Source organism: Bufo gargarizans, chromosome 3 (genome assembly GCF_014858855.1).
Source record: "Bufo gargarizans isolate SCDJY-AF-19 chromosome 3, ASM1485885v1, whole genome shotgun sequence".
Classification (NCBI taxonomy): domain Eukaryota; kingdom Metazoa; phylum Chordata; class Amphibia; order Anura; family Bufonidae; genus Bufo; species Bufo gargarizans.
Genome location: NC_058082.1, coordinates 292,256,919 through 292,279,125, shown reverse-complemented (window position 1 = coordinate 292,279,125; position 22,207 = coordinate 292,256,919). Strand labels below are relative to the sequence as shown.

General features: G+C 44.2%; 1 protein-coding gene across 1 annotated transcript in view; it reads right to left on the bottom strand.

Moving 5' to 3' along the window:
• Nucleotides 1-21,552, bottom strand: part of MFSD2A (major facilitator superfamily domain containing 2A) — a 31,354-nt gene extending 9,802 nt beyond the window's left edge. Inside the window, exons 1-11 of the mRNA XM_044286377.1 lie at nucleotides 21,318-21,552; nucleotides 18,026-18,154; nucleotides 17,817-17,941; nucleotides 9,187-9,310; nucleotides 8,781-8,859; nucleotides 8,541-8,695; nucleotides 6,302-6,392; nucleotides 6,089-6,210; nucleotides 1,302-1,385; nucleotides 881-964; nucleotides 567-679 (exon numbers count right to left, since the gene is read on the bottom strand). Coding sequence (XP_044142312.1) covers nucleotides 567-679; nucleotides 881-964; nucleotides 1,302-1,385; nucleotides 6,089-6,210; nucleotides 6,302-6,392; nucleotides 8,541-8,695; nucleotides 8,781-8,859; nucleotides 9,187-9,310; nucleotides 17,817-17,941; nucleotides 18,026-18,154; nucleotides 21,318-21,389 — 1,178 coding nt within the window. The 5' untranslated portion in view covers nucleotides 21,390-21,552. The remainder of the gene's footprint in view (nucleotides 1-566; nucleotides 680-880; nucleotides 965-1,301; nucleotides 1,386-6,088; nucleotides 6,211-6,301; nucleotides 6,393-8,540; nucleotides 8,696-8,780; nucleotides 8,860-9,186; nucleotides 9,311-17,816; nucleotides 17,942-18,025; nucleotides 18,155-21,317) is intronic.
• Nucleotides 21,553-22,207: the final 655 nt, after the last annotated feature.

Sequence of the window (22,207 nt, the reverse complement as noted above, 5' to 3'; positions counted from 1 at the left end):
GGCCTCTTGCAGTAACACATTGTAATTTTCATCCCATTTTCAGAGATATGCAAGTTACTAAGTCCTTACTAATGGTTACATGACAATGTAGATGTCGAAATGCATAGAGTTGCTGAAATACACAGCAAACATAAGATAGAAACGCGTAAGCAAGCTAAAGTCTTAGATGCTCCTGGAATAAGGGCTACGTTTTTTAGGGCCTACCCAAGTGCTGGATATATTTTTCCTTTACTTTGATGGATACTGAGCGCGTTGAAGTTCGTTCTGAACACTGGTATTGCACCTGACCAGCGAGTCAAGCGTTTTTACATTAATGCATAAGTTCTGTTACAGATTGCAAATATGCAGAACTGGACAGGCCCATTAGACGAACAGTACGGCAGGCTGTGAATATGATGGAAGCTAGCGTCAGCTAGCGATTCCAGGGACTCCACTTGGGGAGCACGTCTAAGGCACTTAAAGCACTTGTTATGTTTCTATACTAGATTTCATTACAATTGTGTGAGCTTTGAGCAAGGACACATTTAGGTTATGTAAAAACAAGGCAACTGTAAAACGGTCCTCACCATGGAAGAAGAAATGCGGCAGCTACACTGAGGCCAGCAGCTACAGCGACAACGTAGGTTACTATCAGATTGATCTGCACCACAGCAGCAACAATGAGGAAGGGGACCACAGACTGTAATTTAAAAAACAAAACAAAACTGAATTTAACACTAAAGATACACAGAAAACAAAACAGTCAGGTTTGCTTTTTCTCTAAATGACCAGCAGATGGCAGCATCAAAAAGACTTCCCATCATTACAAGTCTCTGCCAAGCATGCTCTCATTCTTTCCAGACTTCTGCCGGGTAGATTATATTACTTTACTTTTGCTCACCGATATCCCAAAATAGACAGCAGTTTTCTTTCCAAACCGAGTCAGGAACCACTGCCAGAATGGCACCGTCAGTGTAGCAGAAATCTAGGGGCAAGGAATGAATTAAATAACGAATACATGAATGAAATAGTGTTTGAGAGGGACAGATTAAAAAGTAATATCCGTTTCACAAAGTGACAGTGCCGCCCATCTGTCAGAGAGAGAATGGAGGAGGGGCACGGGCATAAATATTATGCTCGCCAGCTTACAATGCCTTTCTGTCCTGGCCTTGGCAGAATAAAAGAAGCTGTGTGCCTGGCTTTGAATCTCAATCAGCATTAAAAACTATTGCTAAAATGTAACATGCAAAAAAGGTATTTATGAGTCTAGAGTAGACATTAACCCAAGTCTGGATTCTGCAGGGATCCTTACATATACTCACCATTATAACAAGCAGGATATTCTGAAAGTGCTTGCGGTGTTGCAGGGTATACTTCAGAAATAGGGCAAAGTTTCCTTCTAGAAGCTTGAAAAGAGAAGGTAAAATGGAAGGGTTACCTTGGTTGCACGTCACACACTCTTCACAAGCACTATACATGTAAGGGCTCGTTCACACGACTGCTGCCCTTCCGTTGCCGTATTGCGGCCAGCATACGGCGGGTCCGCAATACACGGGGCACCAGCCGTGTGCATACCGCATCACGGATGCGGACCCATTCACTTGAACGGGTCCACCAATCCAGAGATGCGGTGCGGATCGGAACCCCATGGAAGCACTACGGAGTGCTTCCTGGGGTTCCATTCCGTGCCTCCGCACCACAAAAAGATAGAACTTGCACTATCTTTTTGCGGAACGGACGTATCGAGGACCCATTCGAGTGAATGGGTCCGCGATCCGCATGCGGGTGGCCCAAGGTCGGTGCCCGTGCATTGCAGACCGCAATTTGCGGCCCACAGCACGGGCAACGGTCATGTGAACGAGCCCTAAGGCTGAGTTGACATCGAGTTTTTCTCATCCGTTTAACGTATACAAAAATAGAGATTACATACAGTGGCATCATTTCACCAAAGAGTTCCATTGTAAAAAACAAAAAATAAAAAATAAAGAAAACAAAGCTTCTTTTTACTTTTTTTTTACTGCACTGTGCAGGATACAAGAACACGGTGAGATTTTTTTTGTAACTTATACGTCAAACGGTAGCATAAAACGTGATGTGAACCCACCCTAACGTGGTTCTCTGCAATAACTTAAAGTGGTGCTAGGACATAGCGGAGGACACATTTTTACAGTCAGTGCTGGCAGTTGTGAGGAGACAGTATGTACACAGTTATCTGCAGTGGCAGGCGCTATGTAAACGGACACTGGTCTGTTGCAGCCAAGGTCCTGAGATCAGCACTTGGGGACAGAGTTTGAACAAGGTTTATATTATATAACATCAGCAACCAAGAATCAACCCTTTATGTTATCATATAGAACGCCAGGAAAAGTCATTTTTAGTAAAATTACTAATTATTCTCGGTACCATATAAAACATTTCATAATTGACCCGTTTTTTAACGTGACTAAAAAAGAAATGTCATCTTCAATATGCAGATAACTATAAATGTAAGTGTATATTTGATATAGGGTCACACCACTGTAAAATTAAAATTTTGAGAAATATATGTGGACTGACACAACGAAAGATGTGGGATTGTCACGTGCCTGGCTCTGTCTATTCACTTCTAAGAGTGATCGGCTATTTTCTGAAGTCCCATAGCAGTGAATGGAGAAGGCATCGCATGTGTGGCCACCTCTCCATTCACTGCAGTGTGATGGGAACCCACTTGAGATAGGCGCGCTGGAGCCGTGCCTATCGGAAATTTATTGCGTATCCTGTGGATAGGTCATAAATATCTAGATAGGTGTGACCCTTTAATGGTTTTTAGTCTACTAAGGTCGTGAATAATGAACACTGTCCTTGGCTATGCAGGAAATCCTAAAAGAATGTGATCTCCAAAAGAGCACATATTACTGCCACATTCAACTGAATTACCAGACACTGCAGTTTCTGGTTTTATTAAAAAGGAAAACCTTTTTCCCCCCAATCCTGGACAGCCCATTTGATGTATTATGAATAGTCAGGGTACTTTCACACTAGCATTATTCTTTTCCGGCATCTAGTTCCATCCTAGGGGCTCAATACCGGAAAAGAACTGATCTGTTTTATCCCCATGCATTCTGAATGGAGAACAATCCGTTCAGGATGCATCTGGATGTCTTCAGTTCAGCATGCTGAGGTTTTATCTCCGTCCAAAATTCCAGAACACTTGCCGGAATGCCGGATTTTTCCCCATTGAAATGCATTAATGCCCAGAGTGTTCTGGCAAAACGGATCGAGCATTGCGGTCTGCGCATGCTCCGACCGAAAAAAAAAAAAAAAAAAAAAAAAAAAAAAAAAAAAAAAAAAAAACACGACTAGATGCTGGACCAGTTTTTCAGGATGACACCGGAACGACGGATCCAGCATTTCAATGCATTTGTCATATGGATCAGGATCCTGCCATCAGTTTGTATACGTTTTGACGGATCCGGCGACGGAACTGCCTGCCGGAATCCTCTGCCGCAAGTGTGAAAGTACCTCATGTAACTTTTTAATATACAGGTCCTTCTAAAAAAATTAGCATATTGTGATAAAGTTCATTATTTTCTGTAATGTACTGATAAACATTAGACTTTCATATATTTTAGATTCATTACACACAACTGAAGTAGTTCAAGCCTTTTATTGTTTTAATATTGATGATTTTGACATACAGCTCATGAAAACCCAAAATTCCTATCTCGAAAAATTAGCATATCATGAAAAGGTTCTCTAAACGAGCTATTAACCTAATCATCTGAATCAACTAATTAACTCTAAACACCTGCAAAAGATTCCTGAGGCTTTTAAAAACTCCCAGCCTGGTTCATTACTGAAAACCGCAATCATGGGTAAGACTGTCGACCTGACTGCTGTCCAGAAGGCCATCATTGACACCCTCAAGCAAGAGGGCAAGACACAGAAAGAAATTTCTGAAGGAATAGGCTGTTCCCAGAGTGCTGTATCAAGGCACCTCAGTGGGAAGTCTGTGGGAAGGAAAAAGTGTGGCAGAAAACGCTGCACAACGAGAAGAGGTGACCGGACCCTGAGGAAGATTGTGGAGAAGGACCGATTCCAGACCTTGGGGGACCTGCGGAAGCAGTGGACTGAGTCTGGAGTAGAAACATCCAGAGCCACCGTGTACAGGCGTGTGCAGGAAATGGGCTACAGGTGCCGCATTCCCCAGGTCAAGCCACTTTTGAACCAGAAACAGCGGCAGAAGCGCCTGACCTGGGCTACAGAGAAGCAGCACTGGACTGTTGCATGTCATTCGGAAATCAAGGTGCCAGAGTCTGGAGGAAGACTGGGGAGAGGGAAATGCCAAAATGCCTGAAGTCCAGTGTCAAGTACCCACAGTCAGTGATGTCAGCTGCTGGTGTTGGTCCACTGTGTTTTATCAAGGGCAGGGTCAATGCAGCTAGCTATCAGGAGATTTTGGAGCACTTCATGCTTCCATCTGCTGAAAAGCTTTATGGAGATGAAGATGTCATTTTTCAGCACGACCTGGCACCTGCTCACAGTGCCAAAACCACTGGTAAATGGTTTACTGACCATGGTATTACTGTGCTCAATTGGTCTGCCAACTCTCCTGACCTGAACCCCATAGAGAATCTGTAGGATATTGGGAAGAGAAAGTTGAGAGACGCAAGACCCAACACTCTGGATGAGCTTAAGGCCGCTATCGAAGCATCCTGGGCCTCCATAACACCTCAGCAGTGCCACAGGCTGATTGCCTCCATGCCACGCCGCATTGAAGCAGTCATTTCTGCAAAAGGATTCCCCACCAAGTATTGAGTGCAGAACTGAACATAATTATTTGAAGGTTGACTTTTTTTTGTATTAAAAACACTTTTCTTTTATTGGTCGGATGAAATATGCTAATTTTTTGAGATAGGAAATTTGGGTTTTCATGAGCTGTATGCCAAAATCATCAATATTAAAACAATAAAAGGCTTGAACTACTTCAGTTGGTGTGTAATGAATCTAAAATATATGAAAGTCTAATGTTTATCAGTACATTACAGAAAATAATGAACTTTATCACAATATGCTAATTTTTTGAGAAGGACCTGTACTTTGTGTTTCAATTGCTTATCTCAACTTGCTGTGAATTGTTGTTAACCTTCTTTGCACAGTGAAAACCTTGACAGACAGATGGGTATTGTTCACATGTGACTGATCTGCTGAAGAAATTGTATCCAGTCTAGGCAATTTTCTGTAAGCGATACAGCAAGGACTCGAGGCTGATACATTTTACCCACACAGCATGAAAAAAAAAAATGTTCTAGACGGGACACAATGCTAGAACACAGCTATTTCCCTTGTAACTGGGGCTCCTGTTAGGTCATTTGAAAGTGAAGGGAAAAGAAGTATAGTATAGAAAGCCATAATGCAATTTAATATACTAAAGCAATTACTCGCCTGCTCAATCCTACTCCATTCCAGCACCACCACTTTGGTCTTCCAGGTGGTCTTTTATCTAGTTCTGCCATCAGCTTTCTGCCCCAACTGGAGATAAGCAACTGCCAGACACCACTTATCTCCTGGTCTTTCCAGGTCTCTCCCTATTCCTATAGGGAGAGACCTGTCATTCAAGCCAAGACGGGCAGAGGGAAGCCATCCAAAACTTTTTAAAACCACGTTTCCTGTAAAACGCGTTTAAAAAGCATACATGAGTAACTACAGCTATAAGGATACCAGCCTGAAACCACCAACTGCATGGGTTCTATTTTATGGATTTTCCTCAGGATAGGTCATCCATATCTGATCGCTGGGGACCGACATGCTGCCAGTCAGCCATTTAGAGAGGCCGCCATGCGCTGTTGCCTCTTCAGTTTATAAAGCACATCGCCGGGGTCGTTTCAAACAGCTGATCGGCGGGGGTGCCAGGAGAAGGACCCCAACCGATCAGATACTGATGACCTATCCTGCAGACAGGTCACCAATATTATACTCCCGGGAAACCATTTTAATTTATGATCTAATAAACCAAGGTTTGTTTGTTTTTTACTGGGAAAGGAGCGAGACAGAATGACTGACATCAAGATGAAACAAGCCTGGAAATACAATGTAATGTATACAAGAACATGACTATGAATAGACTTACCATAAAGGCCAATGAAGTGAAAAGAAAGCCGGTGATGAGTTTAATGTAGGGCCCATGACTCATTACTAGTTTCAGGCCCTGCCAGAAGGATATGGGTTGGTCAGACAAGAGCTCACAGGAATCTGCAGGAGAAGCAAAGAGGCCAATGTGATACAAGAAGTGGAAATACATACATATATACTCATGTAGGATATGTGACTAACGTGTACTCACCTCTCTTCTCATGCACTCCCAATGAAAGGACTATAGCGCATAAGACGTAAATGGCACAGATGACCCCTGCAGCAATCATGTAGGCTTGTCTCTGCGAATACAGACACATGGTAAATTGGCAATCTCATACACGGTAATACAGTTTAGAAGCTTTAGTCAAACTAATATTTGGCAATCATGAGGTTTTCAAAATCCAACACCCAGTCTGTGAATGTTTTCTTAATCTTCAACCCTACATCATGACACTGCTCCGGTAACATGCAGACCCACAAAAGAACTGGCAGTGCCCCCATCAGAATCTACACATTGTTCTGTTCTCCTGATGCTAAGATTGCTGGTTATGTTATACTGAATATTTTATCCTTGCCCACTTATACGCATATCAAATGGGATGCTGTAATAGTATAAATATGCGGCACACAATATTCTTTGCAATTATAAGGTAATTTTATTTTGTGAAACAAATCACGGAAAAAAAAATATATAAAACAATCCTGCACGATATGATAATGAATGTTGCAGATGTGCATGGCTACATTTATACAGTCACAGAAAATACACTATAATAATAGATGCAAGCATAACATAAGGACTAAGCCCTCACTCTATTGATAAACTCTGAGACACTTGGTCAATACATTTTGATCAAAACACATCTAAGCCCACCTACCAAGCGACAAGGTGGTCTCAGTTCAGGCGGGTCCTACGCTAAACCTGCCTATGCCATTATGCATCTATGTTCAGGAGCGCTGATTAAGGTGGTACCCATCATATAGGTGTGTGTGCTCCTCCTCCCACCGGTTGCTGCTGCACATGGAGGTAACTAGGAGCAACACACTATATGTGGGGGGGGCCTGCGCTCCTGAACATAGATGCATAACAGCATAGGCAGGTTTAGCGTAGGACCCGCCTGAACTGAGACCACCTTGTCACTTGGTAGGGGGGCTTAGATGTGTTTTGATCAAAATGTATTGACCAAGTGTCTCAGATATTATCAATAGAGTGAGGGCTTAGTCCATAGGTTATGCTTGCATCTATTATTATAGTGCATTATTTTCTGTGATTGTAATTTTAATTTAGTGATTTTCACAATAAGAAGTTCATGATCTTCTTATTGTGAAAATCCAGTTTATAGGAAATTAAATGCTGCTTAACCACTATCCATATACTGTATGAGCCAGACGTTTCGGTCCATAGGGGCCTTCTTCAGCGGCTTGGAGTTTCAGAGATAAAGGGATATCTGGATCGCCAATCCAGATATCTCTTTCTCTCTGACCACAGAAACGCCAAGCCGCTGAAGGTGGTCCCTATGGACCGAAACGTCTGGCTCATACAGCATATGGATAGTGGTTAAGCAGCATTTAAAGAGAACCGTTCATGGTTTTGTATTAATTGCGATAAATACCTTTACTTGGGGGTGCTCCTCCCCCTCCCCCGCTGATGCTGCCACCCTGCCAGATTTTTGAAAATATCGCTCGAACGCCCCGCTGTGCCCCCTGCAGTTTTCCCGCCCAGTATGGATCGGTACAGGGAGGAGGAGACGCCAGGGTTCCTCAACGGGCGTCTCCTTCTCCCTGGCTGTGCCGCGATCCAATCACAGGGGAGAGCGTCACAGCCAGGGAGAAGGTGAGCTTTTTTTTCCCTCCCTGGCTGGTACCCCGCAAGTAAAAAAGGTATTTATCGCAATTAATACAAAACCATGAAAGGTTCTCTTTAATTTTCTGTAACCTGGATCATGAACCTCTTATTGTGAAAATCACTAAATAAAATTACCTTTAAATTGCAAAGAATATTCTGTGCTAGTGTAAATTACAGCAGCGATGAAATAGTGTAAAAAAGTGTCCAGCATGTCTAACAAGTGAAATCATTACCGAATTGTGTATTTTATGACAATATTGATAAATTTACTCCTAGATTTCTAGTTTTAAAAAGATTGTGATCACTGTATATATGCACTGGTTAGTAGTCTATTCAAGTATATCATGTTGATGAATGGGGGTTGTGACAAGTGCATCTTACTGGCATATGTCTTCTCTTCATATATGTTTTTTACCATATAAATAATGCAAATTATATTAATACATACAACCAGTTACAAGGAACCTACTAATAAAATCTAAACACAATGCAAAGTGCCACGAGAAAATAATCTCTACACATAAAGGAGCACAAGAAACATATTTGCAGAAGCTTGAGGAGCAATGAGTGTTTTGGATTCATGGAGATTGATGAGACTCACCATGTTGGTAAGAGGTTCTGGATCCTGAGAACCATTAATACTTTCCAGTGACTGGTTTTGGAAGGAGTTCGGCACACATGATTCCTCCACCTTACCCACAATCTGTCCTTGAATTGCTGTACCAAGGACAGTACCCAATACCTCAACCGTCATACCTGAAAGAAACGGAATAGTAATATTAAAGAGAATGCAGGCCTTTCCAGGAGCAGATTTGTAAGAACATCAGTTGCCGTTACGTACGGTATCCGGTAGCGGAGTCCCGGTCACTCTGTTCTTTACTGATAAACATTGTAAGAGCTGAATAAGGCACATGGAAACACTGAAAAACAAAAATTATCGGTGTGAAGAGACAAAAACTATGCTCTGCGACAGTGATAATCAGCTGAGGTATCTTGTTGAAGAGTAAAAGCCATATACTATTGGTAGATTTTCTGTTAAATGCATAGCATCCCGTAAGAGGGAAGATTTTCGCACGTTCTGCTAGAGGAGTGGGGTCTAGTTTTGTTTCTGGGGTGTTTGTACCAGAGTAGAAGCATACTACCACGGGAATGCATTGAGCCCATAAGCACCACTCTGCCACTTTTCCAATATTCTTTGGCACAGATATTCAGAGAACGGACATTTTGAATTCCACCATGATCCTCACCGTTACAAGCGTCTGGAAGAGGCAGTAGAAGGTTAGGTACCACAGGAGCTGACCATTGGTGAATCCAGGCACAAACCAGATGAGGAAGTAAGATGTCACCGCAAAAGGTGTGGACAATATAATCCTGTTTGTGGAGAAAGAGGAACATGAGAAAGGGATGATATTTTATACCTACAATAATATTCACATGATTACACAGTGTAGTAGACTGAACCACCACCCATGTGTGTCTCCACAAACTACAGGAGACTAACTGGAGGAGGTTCGCATGTCCTTCTGCCTCTGGAATCACTGCACATAACAATCTTTGGCTATTATATTTAACTGTATTATTTTTCTAGATACTGAACCATCAGTAATCACTCTAGCAGAATTGGAGCCACAGAGTTTAGGCCTCTTTTACACTTGCGTTGTCCGGATCCGGCGTGTACTCCACTTGCCGGAATTACACGCCGGATCCGGAAAAACGCAAGTGTACTGAAAGCATTTGAAGACGGATCCGTCTTCAAAATGCTTTCAGTGTTACTATGGCAGCCAGGACGCTATTAAAGTCCTGGTTGCCATAGTAGGAGCGGGGGAGCGGCATACTTACAGTCCGTGCGGCTCCCGGGGCGCTCCAGAGTGACGTCAGAGCGTCCCATGCGCATGGATGACGTGCCATGCGAACACGTCATCCATGCGCCTGGGGCGCCCTGACGTCACTCTGGAGCGCCCCGGGAGCCGCACGGACGGTAAGTATGCTGCTCCCCCGCTCCCCACTACACTTTACCATGGCTGCCGGGACGCTATTCAGAAAAAGCTAAACGTCGGATCCGGCAAAGCGCCGTTTAGCTTAAGGCCGGATCCGGATCAATGCCTTTCAATGGGCATTAATTCCGGATCCGGCCTTGCGGCAAGTCTTCAGGATTTTTGGCCGGAGCAAAGAGCGCAGCATGCTGCGGTATTTTCTCCGGCCAAAAAACGTTCCGGTCCGGAACTGAAGACATCCTGAACGGATTTCACTCCATTCAGAATGCATGGGGATAATCCTGATCAGGATTCTTCCGGCATAGAGCCCCGATGACGGAACTCTATGCCGGAAGAAAAGAACGCAGATGTGAAAGAGCCTAGTAGCACCAGATACAAGTGATTGACACCAATGAAGCAAGCTGTGTGCTCACCCAACAGTCCTGAGGCTGGTTTCACACAATGCATTTTTGATGCGCTAAAAAGCACAATTAAAGAGGACCTGTCACCACTCCTGACACGCCTGTTTTAATAGCTACCTTTATTCCCCATGTAATAACTCTGGAACATCCATTCTTATGGCTCCATGTTGTGCCATTCCTTTATTATTTGTACTAGAAGTTATGAATGAATTCCTAGCAGTCTGCAGTAAGGGTACAGAGGGGCGGTAACCAGTTGGGGGGGGGGGGGGGGTGTACCTGCACAGACTAAAAATTGCAGCACTGATTGGATAGAGTGAGTCTGTGCAGGTACACACCCCCAACTGGTTACTGCCCCTCTGTACCCTTACTGCAGACTGCTAGGAATTCATTCATTAAAAGGGGTTGTCTCATTTCAGCAAATGGCATTTATCATGTAGAGAAAGTTATTACAAGCCACTAATGTATTGTTATTATCCATATAGCCTCCTTTGCTGGCTGGATTCATTTTTCCATCCCAGTATACCACCCTGCTGTCCAGCAGCAGTGGTCGTGCTTGCACTCACACTACAGAAAAAAAAGCATCGGCTCTCTGGTGGCCAGAGCCTTGGGAGTGCACATAGGCTTTTTACTACTGTATTCAAGCACGGCTACCGCTGCTGGATTGCAGGATGGTTGTAACCATGGGAACAAACAATGTATAATGTAATGGAAAAAAATGAATCAAGTCAGCAAAGGAGGCAATAGGGACAATCACAATACATTAGTAAGTGCCTTGTATTAACTTTTTCTACATGATAAATTCTATTTGCTGAAGTGAAACAACCCCTTTAATATCCTATTGAGGGTCCAATACCCTGCACCCTTCACCAATCAGGTGTTCCTTGCAGCCTTTGGTGCTGGAACTAGCATTTGAATGGAGCTATGCTTCCTGCTCCATTCACAAGTGTAGTGGCGATGCTGGATTACTGCCGCTCAGCTTCAATTGAAGTGAATGAGCGCTAATCTGCAGCAACTCTGCATGGCCACTACACTTTGAATGGAGCCGTCTGCTTTCTGTTCCATTGAGAGTGCTAGTTCCAGCATCAGAGGGTGCAGGGAACAGCTGATTGGTGGGACTGTGGGGTGTTGCACCCTCACTGATCAGATATTGATGACCCTTCCTGAGGATAATTCATCAATAGCAGGGAAAACCCCAATAGAGTAATTTCAGATGAGCGTGTCCAGTGCAGAATACATGCTCCATGTGGGAGGGTGACTTACCGTTTTGGACACCGCTCCTTTCACAGGACTGCATGGCATTATAATGATTTATAATGCTGTGTGTCTCTGCCTGACCTTGCTTCTACAGAATCATACTGACATAATGCACTTATGATAATTCAGTACATGCAAGATCATGCAGAGGGACACAGCATTATAAATCATTATAACGTTATGCAATACTATGAAAGGAAACGTTTCCTTAACGGGAAATCACGCTCCCACAACGAGCTCGTCTTCCGCACTGGACACTCTCGTACTCTTAAAGTTCAGATATGATTAGACCCAACTGAGAGTGACAGTTGAGGCTTCAGACAGCGTGCTGGGACCATCCGGCTCTTGGCATTACCCGCTGTTGTGCTGTTCCCGTTATAGACAGGAAATCCTGTTATGTCACAGTCACACAGTGAGATCATACAGGATTTCCATGATGGCAGCAGGCCAACAAAGACCGTTCCTAAGAAAACAGAAACAGCTTTCATAAATCTTTTTAATTTGGCCTCAAGTACCGTACGTAAGTGGTAAGGGCTGATACATAATTGTTTGTCTTACAGTACAAAGCCATGAAAATCCCTATACCATCAACCACACCTAGTAAATACAGTTTTACTTGGGAGGGGTAGCTCCAAGACAGCATTCACATGATGCGGAGAAATCCTATTTTGTGCTGCACTGTGTGAACATACCCTAATAGTCTAGACTTATAGAACAAAAAGAAAGTCAAATGTATATATTGAAAGGAAGCCCTAAGAACGTCACTGCTTTGTGCTGTAAGGCTCCGCGCACACGCCTTGTCATATTAATGTACGTCTTTTCACTTTTCAATGGCTCACATAGTTCATTTTCTCCCCCGATATACATTTACAGGTATATATAGTTTGTTTTCCAGCAATGTACACAACATGATATCATAAGGATGAGTTCACACATAATGGAAATGTTTAATTCTCCACATATCTGTAACAATATAATCATACAGAGTGGATGCATGTGGTTGAGGTTTTTACAGGTTAAGGGGGCATTCACATGTCTGTATAAGGGTCCATTCACACGTCCGTAAGTGTTTTGCGGATCCGAACACGGACACCTGCAATGTGCGATCCGCAATTTGCGGACCGCACATCACAGACACTATAATAGAAAATGCCTTTTCTGGTCCACAATTGCGGACAAGAATAGGACATGTTCTATTTTTTTTCAGGAACGAAATTGCGGATCCCGAAAAAACGGATCCTGAAAATGTGGATTTGCATCTGTTCCAACCCCAATTGAAAGTGAATGGGTCCACAAATTGCCCAACGAATACGGACCCAAATTACGGACGTGTGAATGGACCCTTATTGTGGATCGCACGTGGACCCATTCATTTCTACGGGGCCACTAAAAATGCCGACGGCACACGGATGTCACCCGCAATCTACATTAAATTACAGTTGTGTGAACGCACCCTAAGGCCAATGCGTCATTTTTATGCGGCTAATCCGCAGTGTTGTACAGTACCTACAAAAAAAAAAAAAAATATAATGATTATAATAATAATTATAATAATAATAATAAAAAAATAATATAAAAAAATCGCATCCACATGGTGCGGATTCGAAATCTGCAGCATGTAAATTTATGCCGCAGATTTCAGCTTTTGGAATGGAGTCTGTCCAATCCACTGCTACAAAATTCCGCTACAAAAACTGCAAGTTAGGACTCCTGCACACGACCGTATGTAGTTTACGGTCCGCAAAACACGGATCCGCAAATAATACGGATGAAGTCCGTGTGCATTCCGTATTTTGCAGAACGGAAGAGCTGGCCTCTTATAGAACAGCACTATCATTGTCCGAATACCGAAACAGAATGCACACAGAGAACGGATACTAAAAAAGAAAATACGTCCATGTGCATGATCACTAATATGTGCGGTTGTTGCCGTGGTATCACAGCAAAATTTTCCGCTGAGTTTTCAGACACATCGACGTATCCTAAACACCTTTAGTTTTTAAATATATTATATATTTTACACATATTGATTTTTTTTTCCCTCTGGTGCAGTTTTAACCCCGCCTCATCTGCTATGTGTAAATATTCTCTAACGCGTGTAGATTTGGTGTGGCATCCCGCACATATTTTATCCTCTTCGTGTATGAGGTTTTGAAAACCTCACCAACCTGTATTGTAACATGAAGTGCAGATTTTTGGTGTGAAGTTAAAACTGAAAATTTGGAACAAATCTACCATGTCTGAAGGCAGGAATCAAGCTTATATACTGTAACACTAATGAAGTGCCTAATAGGAGACACCGGGTAATTAGTGTGCTCCAGCAGTAAATGTGATCAGCCTACATCTGCTGTATGGAGCAGCTAGTATATCCTGTGCCCTGTAGTAACCTCAGCTGTCAGTGAATAGCTTAAACACTTCCCGGCCTCTGATTGGGTGGCCTGAGCCCCGGCTGCACACACCCAAGTTTTCCATTGGCCAAAACAGGTGGTGTGTTGTGCTTTTAATAAAGTTACCGCCCCTTCCATTTTTATACGTTAACTCATTCCTCAGCCATGCCTTTCTATCTGATCAGGCGAGGGCCACGTCACAGGCAAAAACCGCCTGTTCTGCTGGAGGAGTCACACAGCACCACGTCTGTTCTAAGCTTAACCCTTTGTCTGCCCGCTCTCCCTTCTCCTCAGCAGGGAAATGACCAAATTCTTTTGACTTTAGCATTTTTAACTGCATAAACCAAGAAAGACACAATCAGTAGATTTCAGCATTTTGAAATGGATATAAAATACTTCCTTTAGGGTCCTTAAGCACATGAATTTTAAGTGGCAGTTTTTTTCTACTGCTAAAAACGGCCAGATAAAATGCATGCTTTTTTTTGGCCACCTGTGTCTATTGCCACACAGTGGGGGTCATTTACTAAGGCTAGTTTCACCTCTCCGGCAACAATTCTCTGGATCCGGAACTGCTGAATGCAAATGGAATGGCCGCCGGCCCCGTTAACTATAACGCAATAATCTGGTAAATATGCCAAGAATCAGTCAGACAGAAACTGCTGCATACTGCGGTTTGTGTCCAGCCAATTCCCAGCATTCTCTGCCAGACGACAATGCCAGAGATGTGAAACTAGCCTTAGTCTTTATGCCCGTTTTCGTCCGGCAGTGCAGACTCCATCAAAGATAAGTGACCCCCAGTGTGTCTTACTACTAGCGTTTGCTATTTGGCTTCATGCACACCACCGCTGTGTGTTTTGCGGCCCGCAAAACATTGATGGCGTCCATGGGCGTTCCGCAATTTGCGTAACGGCACGGACAGCCATTAATATAACTGCCTATTCTTGTCCGCAAAACGGACAAGAATAGGACAGGTTATATTTTTTTTGCAGGGCCACAGTAAAGGAACAACGGATGCTGTCCGCATCTTTTGCAGCCCCATTGAAGGGAATGGGTCCGCATCCAAGCCGCCAAAACTGCGGCTCAGATGCGGACCAAATCAACGGTCGTGTGCATGAGGCCTTTATAGAAGAGATGTCAAAACGCCTGACGTATCTGGATGTCTGTATAGCATCCGGGTGTGTCCTTTTTTTATTTTTCCTTTCTCCCGATTCATTCATTTGAATGAATTCTTTTCAGATGGAAAACAATTAAGAACGGCACATATTGGTCCGTACCAGAAAACGAAAAAGTGAAAGATCTGTACGTCTGCCTAATGATCAGCTAATGCTTATGGGTCAGTACATGTGAAATAAAAGCTATATCACAATGTTGGATACTGTAAGCAAGCAATAGTTTTTTTTCCCCATACAAGTCAATAGAGATTTGGTTTGGATGGGTATATACAGATCCATAGACATGTGCGCGGTGTGCTGGGGAGTGCCTGACATTCCATTGAAAGTACATGCTCTGTGGTGTCTAAAAAGGCATACAGAACCCGTACGGAGCTCATTCAATGCTCCGCTCCCGTGTGTCTGTATAATAATAAGTTACACAAGTTCATGAGGCGGAAGAGGGGGTTCTTCACATTTATACATAATTTAATCTATACATACATTTAGTATTTGAGAGGAGAACACAGAGAGTCACTGCTGATGTGTGCAGAACCCCTATAGAGCTGTTATTATTAAACAAGCGGTGAATGAACTGTAGTGTAATGGTATAGTGGCGGTGTAAATATAGTGTATGACCCGTCCTCCCATAATATCCTTCTGCAGATAAAGAGCCAAAACACAGTTAACCAATAACGAGCAGTCGGCTCCTGTGCCTTTACTACTACACCACCTCGTACTGCCCCGCCTGAATACCTTCCTGTTATCAGTACACTACCAGCAGCTATGGCTCAAATAAACACATGGATATTTGTAGGTCGAGCAGTTGGCAGGTCACCTATCAATGTCTCCAGTACAAATCTGCCATTTAAAAAGGACACATGCCACACTCGCAAAAATCCTATACATAATGAAGTGTAGATAGTAGCTTTTTATTTGATCTGCTGCCCGAGTACAGTCGGGAGACCCCCATAATAAGAGACGGTCTCAGAAGGTACCTTGCTCCCAATAATTGGCTCATACAATCATTTAGCTCAGGCATCCTCAAACTGCGGCCCTCCAGCTGTTGTAAAGGATTAGCAAAGGCTTGTTAGTCAGCTGTCGGCGGCACATCGCCCTATGCTGCTGGCAGTCATTACAACTGAATGGGGTAGGAACGACCGTGGTAGCGTTAACTCCCCCCACATTCACTTTTTTATAGGCCGGTACAAACAAGTGCCAAGGCACGTGTTTATCATCCATTGCCGCTCATCCTATCTGAAAATCGGGCAGCGTAATAGGGCCCTTAATTGTTTTACCCTTGACAAGCTAGCGTTGTGAACAGACTAAGGCCTCTTTCACACTACAGTATGTCCATTTCAGTGTTTTGCGGTCCGTTTTTCACGGATCCGTTGTGGTTCCGTTTCCGTTCCGTTTTTCCGTATGGCATATACAGTATACAGTAATTACATAGAAAAAATTGGGCTGGGCATAACATTTTCAATAGATGGGTCAGAAAAAACGGAACGGAAACGGAAGACATACGGATGCATTTCCGTATGTGTTCCGTTTTTTTGGCGGACTCATTGACTTGAATGGAGCCACGGACCGTGATTTGCGGGCAATAATAGGACATGTTCTATCTTTCAACGGAATGGAAAAACGGAAATACGGAGACGGAATGCATACGGAACACATTCAGTTTTTTTTTGCGTAACCATTGAAATGATTGGTTCCGTATACGGAACGCAAAAAACGGACCGCAGATCCACGTGAAGCTACCACTCACCGCTAGAGCCACATATAATGGTATCCTATAGGGATCCAGCTGCCTTCTACTATAAATGCCAGTTTTCGGCCAGACAAATAAAGCTGAATTCTGTGGGCCAGATTTATCATTAGCTCAAGTCAGAATAATGGAGTGAAAAAGTCGCAAATTTTTGCGCAATTGCTTAAACTGCGCAAAAATTTGCGAATTTTTTCTGCCTTGCACTATGCTCGCCAGTTTTCTGAAAGTAGGCGTGTTTTCTTATGTAAATGAATCTCTAGACAGATTTACTATTGTGACTATTTAAAAAGTCGCAAAAAAGTTGCAATTTCACTCCAGTGAGGACCATGCTTATCTTATGAGACTTTTTAATAGAACATGCGACTTTTTCATAAAAACGTGCGACTTTTGTAAAGCTGCTTACTGACGGATAAACTGCTACCGCCAAACCACATTTATTACAGTCTTAGAGGGCCGATCATAAATCTGACTTGGCTAAAACTGACTTTAGCCATATGTTAAAGTGGAGTGAGCTGTCAGAGTCATGATAAATCTGGCCCAGTATCTTTTCTCTGTCTGAAAGACATCAAACCAGCCACATCCCTGTCGGATAGTCAGCGGTGGTGCGCGCTACCGGCCAGTTATGCCGGATACGGTGAACTCTGGTAGTCTCTTCCTCTGCCGAGGGCATACTACCAGAGTTCTCAATGCATATATGTGAACCTACCCTGTGGGAAAAACTTCAGTGGACACTTGAAATCTACATACAGTAGAGTAGATTGCAAACAGTTTGCTTCCCTTATCTTGATTGTGAGGTTAATCTGTAGTCACCTCCCAATGCGGAGAACATTGCAGGAGCTGAGGTCCACAATCTAATTCCATTGGCAACCAGCAAAGCTGCTGTAGATACCTCTGAAACTCTGTCCGTAGAGGTTATTTCACTTACCAAGGCATCAGTCGGCCAAACCATGTCCAAGAGCTTTTACTGACGAAGAATCCAACCAGAGGATCTGTGATGGCATCCCAAATCCTTCCAGTAAAAAGAATGATGGAGGCATGGAAAGGGCTCATCTAGAATGAAAGGAAAAAGTGGGCTTGAAATGACTGCAAGGGTCCTAAATGTAGGACTTCACTTTTATGCCACATCATAGTTACCTGTACTACATCCAAGAGGTAGATTTGCAGGAAGAATCCCAGGGCACAACCAGTGATTTGGTATGGCGCCCCACCAATGGCATAACATATTTTATTGCAGACGGACAGCTTGTGCTTCCCTTGTCGACCCTGTAATACAGAAAGGGAGTCATGGATTTTCTGCGCACAACTTACTGTAAAATATAGAACCTACAAATCAAAGAGGGAAGAATGAGCCCTCAGCTCGCAGGAATGTTAATACTCTCCTCTCCGGCGACGCCAACAGCACATGCCAAGAACAGATTAGAAAAGTCACATACCGGCCTGCATGGGACAGAAAATACTGTATACAGAGAAAACTGCACTGAACGCAAGGAGATGGATCCACTGTATTACTAGATACAAATTTACATTTTCGTAAATGCAGGCTTGGCATAGGTAGTGCCTGGCGTGCAGACATGTACCAAAGGAAGTTACATAGCCTGTGGTGAAAACTTCCGTTACGGTGCAGGTAGCAGATGTACCACGGCGGAAAACCCAGACGACAGACAATGAAGGTCTACACGTCTTACTGATGTCAGAGTCATAAAGGAACCTGCAGACTATGGCAGTCCCCCGCTGTGCGGACAACAATCCGGAAAGTCCAACCCAAATCGTTTCTTGTTATATTTCCTCCAGAAACGACCACCTAGGTGCATTTCAAATACCTCACAAGGGCAGGCCGCAATTGAGCATCCAAGTTACGGACACAACATCCGGACCTCTGTGGTTCTACAAGGAGAACCAGAATTGGATCTGTGAGAGCGGTTTAATCAGTCCGGAAAACATAATCTGTGTTATCCGGGCTGAGCATGAACTCACGGCATCATCATGATTTATAGCGCTGCGAATTCTAGTCTGCCTGCCGCCGTACTAACAGCCCATTGGAAAGGGTGAAATTAAAATCGCACACTGCGCTTTTTTTGTACACTTCGTGTAGATGAGATTTCTTAAAATTCTCATCCACTTTTTCGGTACTGTACAACACGGCAGATGTGACCCCAAAAATCTGTGACATTTCAGTCACGTGTGGACATCGTCTAATACAGACCGTTTGTCTGCTCGGGACCCCCAATTTAGGGTACGTTCACACTAGCGTTTTTCTTTTCCAGCACTGAGTTCCGTCCTAGCGGCTCTATACCGGAAAATAACTGATCAGTTTTATCCCCATGCAGTCTGAATGGAGAGTAATCCGTTCAGGATGCATCAGTTCAGTCGTTTTGACTGATCAGGCAAAAGAGAAAACCGTAGCATACTACGGTTTTATCTCCGGCGAAAAAAATGAAGACTTGCCCGAATGCCGGATCCAGCATTTTTCCCCATAGGAATGTATTAGTGCCGGATCTGGCATTCAAAATACCGGAATGCCGGATCCGTCCTTCGGGTCTGCGCATGCGCAGACCGGTAAATGTGGTAAAAAAAAAGATACAAGCTGGATCTGTCTGTCTGCATGACAAGCGGAGAGACGGATCCGTTCTCACAATGCATTTGTAAGACGGACCCGCATCCGGATGAGTCTCACAAATGCTTTCAGTCACATCCAGATCAGCGGATCCGGCGGACGGTTCCGACGACGGAACTGCCCGCCGGATCACACTGCCTCAAGTGTGAACGTAGCCTAATCAAAGTAGGGGGCCGCTACAAAGAGTCTGTCACCTTGGGGAACCATATTTTCCATGGTTGTCACAGACCCCCTCCGCATTGCCATACATGAACGTGATCACTCAGGGGGTCTTTAACTCTTTAAGACCTGGTAATCAGCTGTCAAAGGAGCCGCCACTAGAAAGAGGGCGGTAGCTGACTACCTGTATGCGGTTACTACCCCAGGTCACATAAAGACTGAGGGCGATACACTTATGTGCAACTGTGGAAAAGGTAAGTATTGTGTGGCATTTATTTACCAATTCACTTTAGTGCAACTCAACAAGGAAAAAAAATGCAGACATCCCAGCAGCAGTCAAAGCTGACCCCCCAGGAATGATCGTTACTCTCAGGCCTCGTTCACACTACAGTAAATCGTGGACGCATGCTGTCTGTGTTCGCCATGTACCCACTGATTTTAATGTGTTTAATCATACATCAGTGATTTTCCACTGACCATGGATCAGGAGGAAAACCACAGAGACACGCAGCTCAAACATGCCCATGGGTCCGTGAAAACCATGGTGTCCGTATTTGGTCAGTGCTTTTTACGGACCATTGGAAGAAGTTAGTTTTCAGCCTACCAGTGTACGTAGAATACGGATGACACGCAGGGTAAGAAACGGACACATGGGCCAACGGACGCATCACGGATGAACCACTGATCATCTTGTCACATATGGACGCGTGAAAGAGGCCTACAATCTGAACACAATTTCAGCCATTTTCATTGAAAGATTTGGCGGGGCGGCCCTTGAGGTGTCAAGACTACTCACATGAGTCATCCTTATACCACACTGTACAGTATACAGAAGGATGGCTGTGCACTGTAGTAACCTTTAAGGGAGGGATCATTTACTAGGAAATTCACCCGTAATACAGTTCACCGTTCTTCATCCGGTTCATATATAGGAATAGGGCTCATTCACATCTACATTAGCTCTCTAGTCTGTCCATCATCCGCTTCTGGATTTAATCTAGATTTGTAGCGGGGCTATGGGAGAAAATGAGGGGACGGGAATACGGACTAATTCTGGATTCTGTGTCTGGGTTGCTTCCAATAATGGAAATTACTGAGTATTTCGAAAATGCGGTCTGAGGTTAGAACATATCTGGCTAGCTTTATACATCAGTCTCATAGAGCAGCGCAGCAGTTGCCCATAGCCACCACATTTTACGAGACGCTAGCGATATAGGTCCACGTTCTATCTATATATGATTTTGAAGGGTACTGGAATAGCCTCCTGTGAACAATTCCTGAGCGGGTTCCTATAGTGACTGCCCAGGCTACGCTCTAAATAATAGGGCATTATCGTTCTGCCAGGCTGTTATGATGAACAATAGACAGGAATGCTGTGCCCATTCCATGCCCTGCTGTCCACGTCAGACACATGGTGCCAGCCACGGAGGAAACTTCGTGCATCCTCGGAAAGTACACAGTGTCCATGACTCAGGCAGGGAGCCGTAGGAAAGAACTTGACCTGCCTCAATGACAAGAGAGGACCAGTCACATGTAGTGCGGGCTATGCGGCACGTCATGACCCCCCCCCCCCCCCCCCCCAACACACACAGCCATTAATAGTAATAACCACATAGCCATTAATACTAGTAATAATAATCACATGGAAAGCACCTTCTCCAGGGACTTGGGCTCCTCCTGCCCCAATAAGCCGGCACATGAGGCGTTTTCGGACTGCTTGTCCATCCCCAGAGAGGCGCGCACCGGCGACGTATGCAGATGATACTCCGGTGTAGCTGGACGGTGTCTGCGGCTCCTCGGCTCGGGGCTCGGTGCACGCTCCCGCCCGCAGTCCTCACTAACTGATTCTGGCAGATGAATGAACTGCACACCGGCAGCTGAGGAGGCACGCCCCCCCCCCTACCAACCCTCCCCTGATACCACACCCCTACTGTATATGTCAGCCGCAGCCTACAGTGCTTCTATCGCGAGACATTACACTGATTTATACAGAGGAGAAAGGAACATAGGCCATATGGACTAGACACAGCACTCATAGGGGCTGTCTCACTTCAGTACTATAGAGAAAGTTAATACAAGCCACTTACTAATGTATTGTGATTGTCCATATTGCCTCCTGTGCTGGCTGGATTCATTTTTCCATCACATTATACACTGCCCATTTCCATGGTTACATACCACCCTGCAATCCAGCAGCGGTGGTCGTGCTTGCACACTATAGGAAAAAAACACCTCACTATAGGAAAAAAACGTCTCTAGTGGCCAGGACCACGGCAGTGTGCCCCTTCCTATAGTGTGCAAGCACGGCCACCGCTGCTGGATTGCAGGGGGTTGTAACCATGGAAACGATCAGTGCATAACGTGATGGAAAAATGAACCCAGCCAGCAAAGGAGGCAACATGGACAAACACAATATATTAGTAAAGCCTGTATTACACTGGCCAATGGTTCATCGTTAACGAGCATTCGCAGGACAATCCACATTTTTAAAGGGAACCTGTCATCAACGTTATGCTAATCTCACTGAGGGCAACATAAACTAG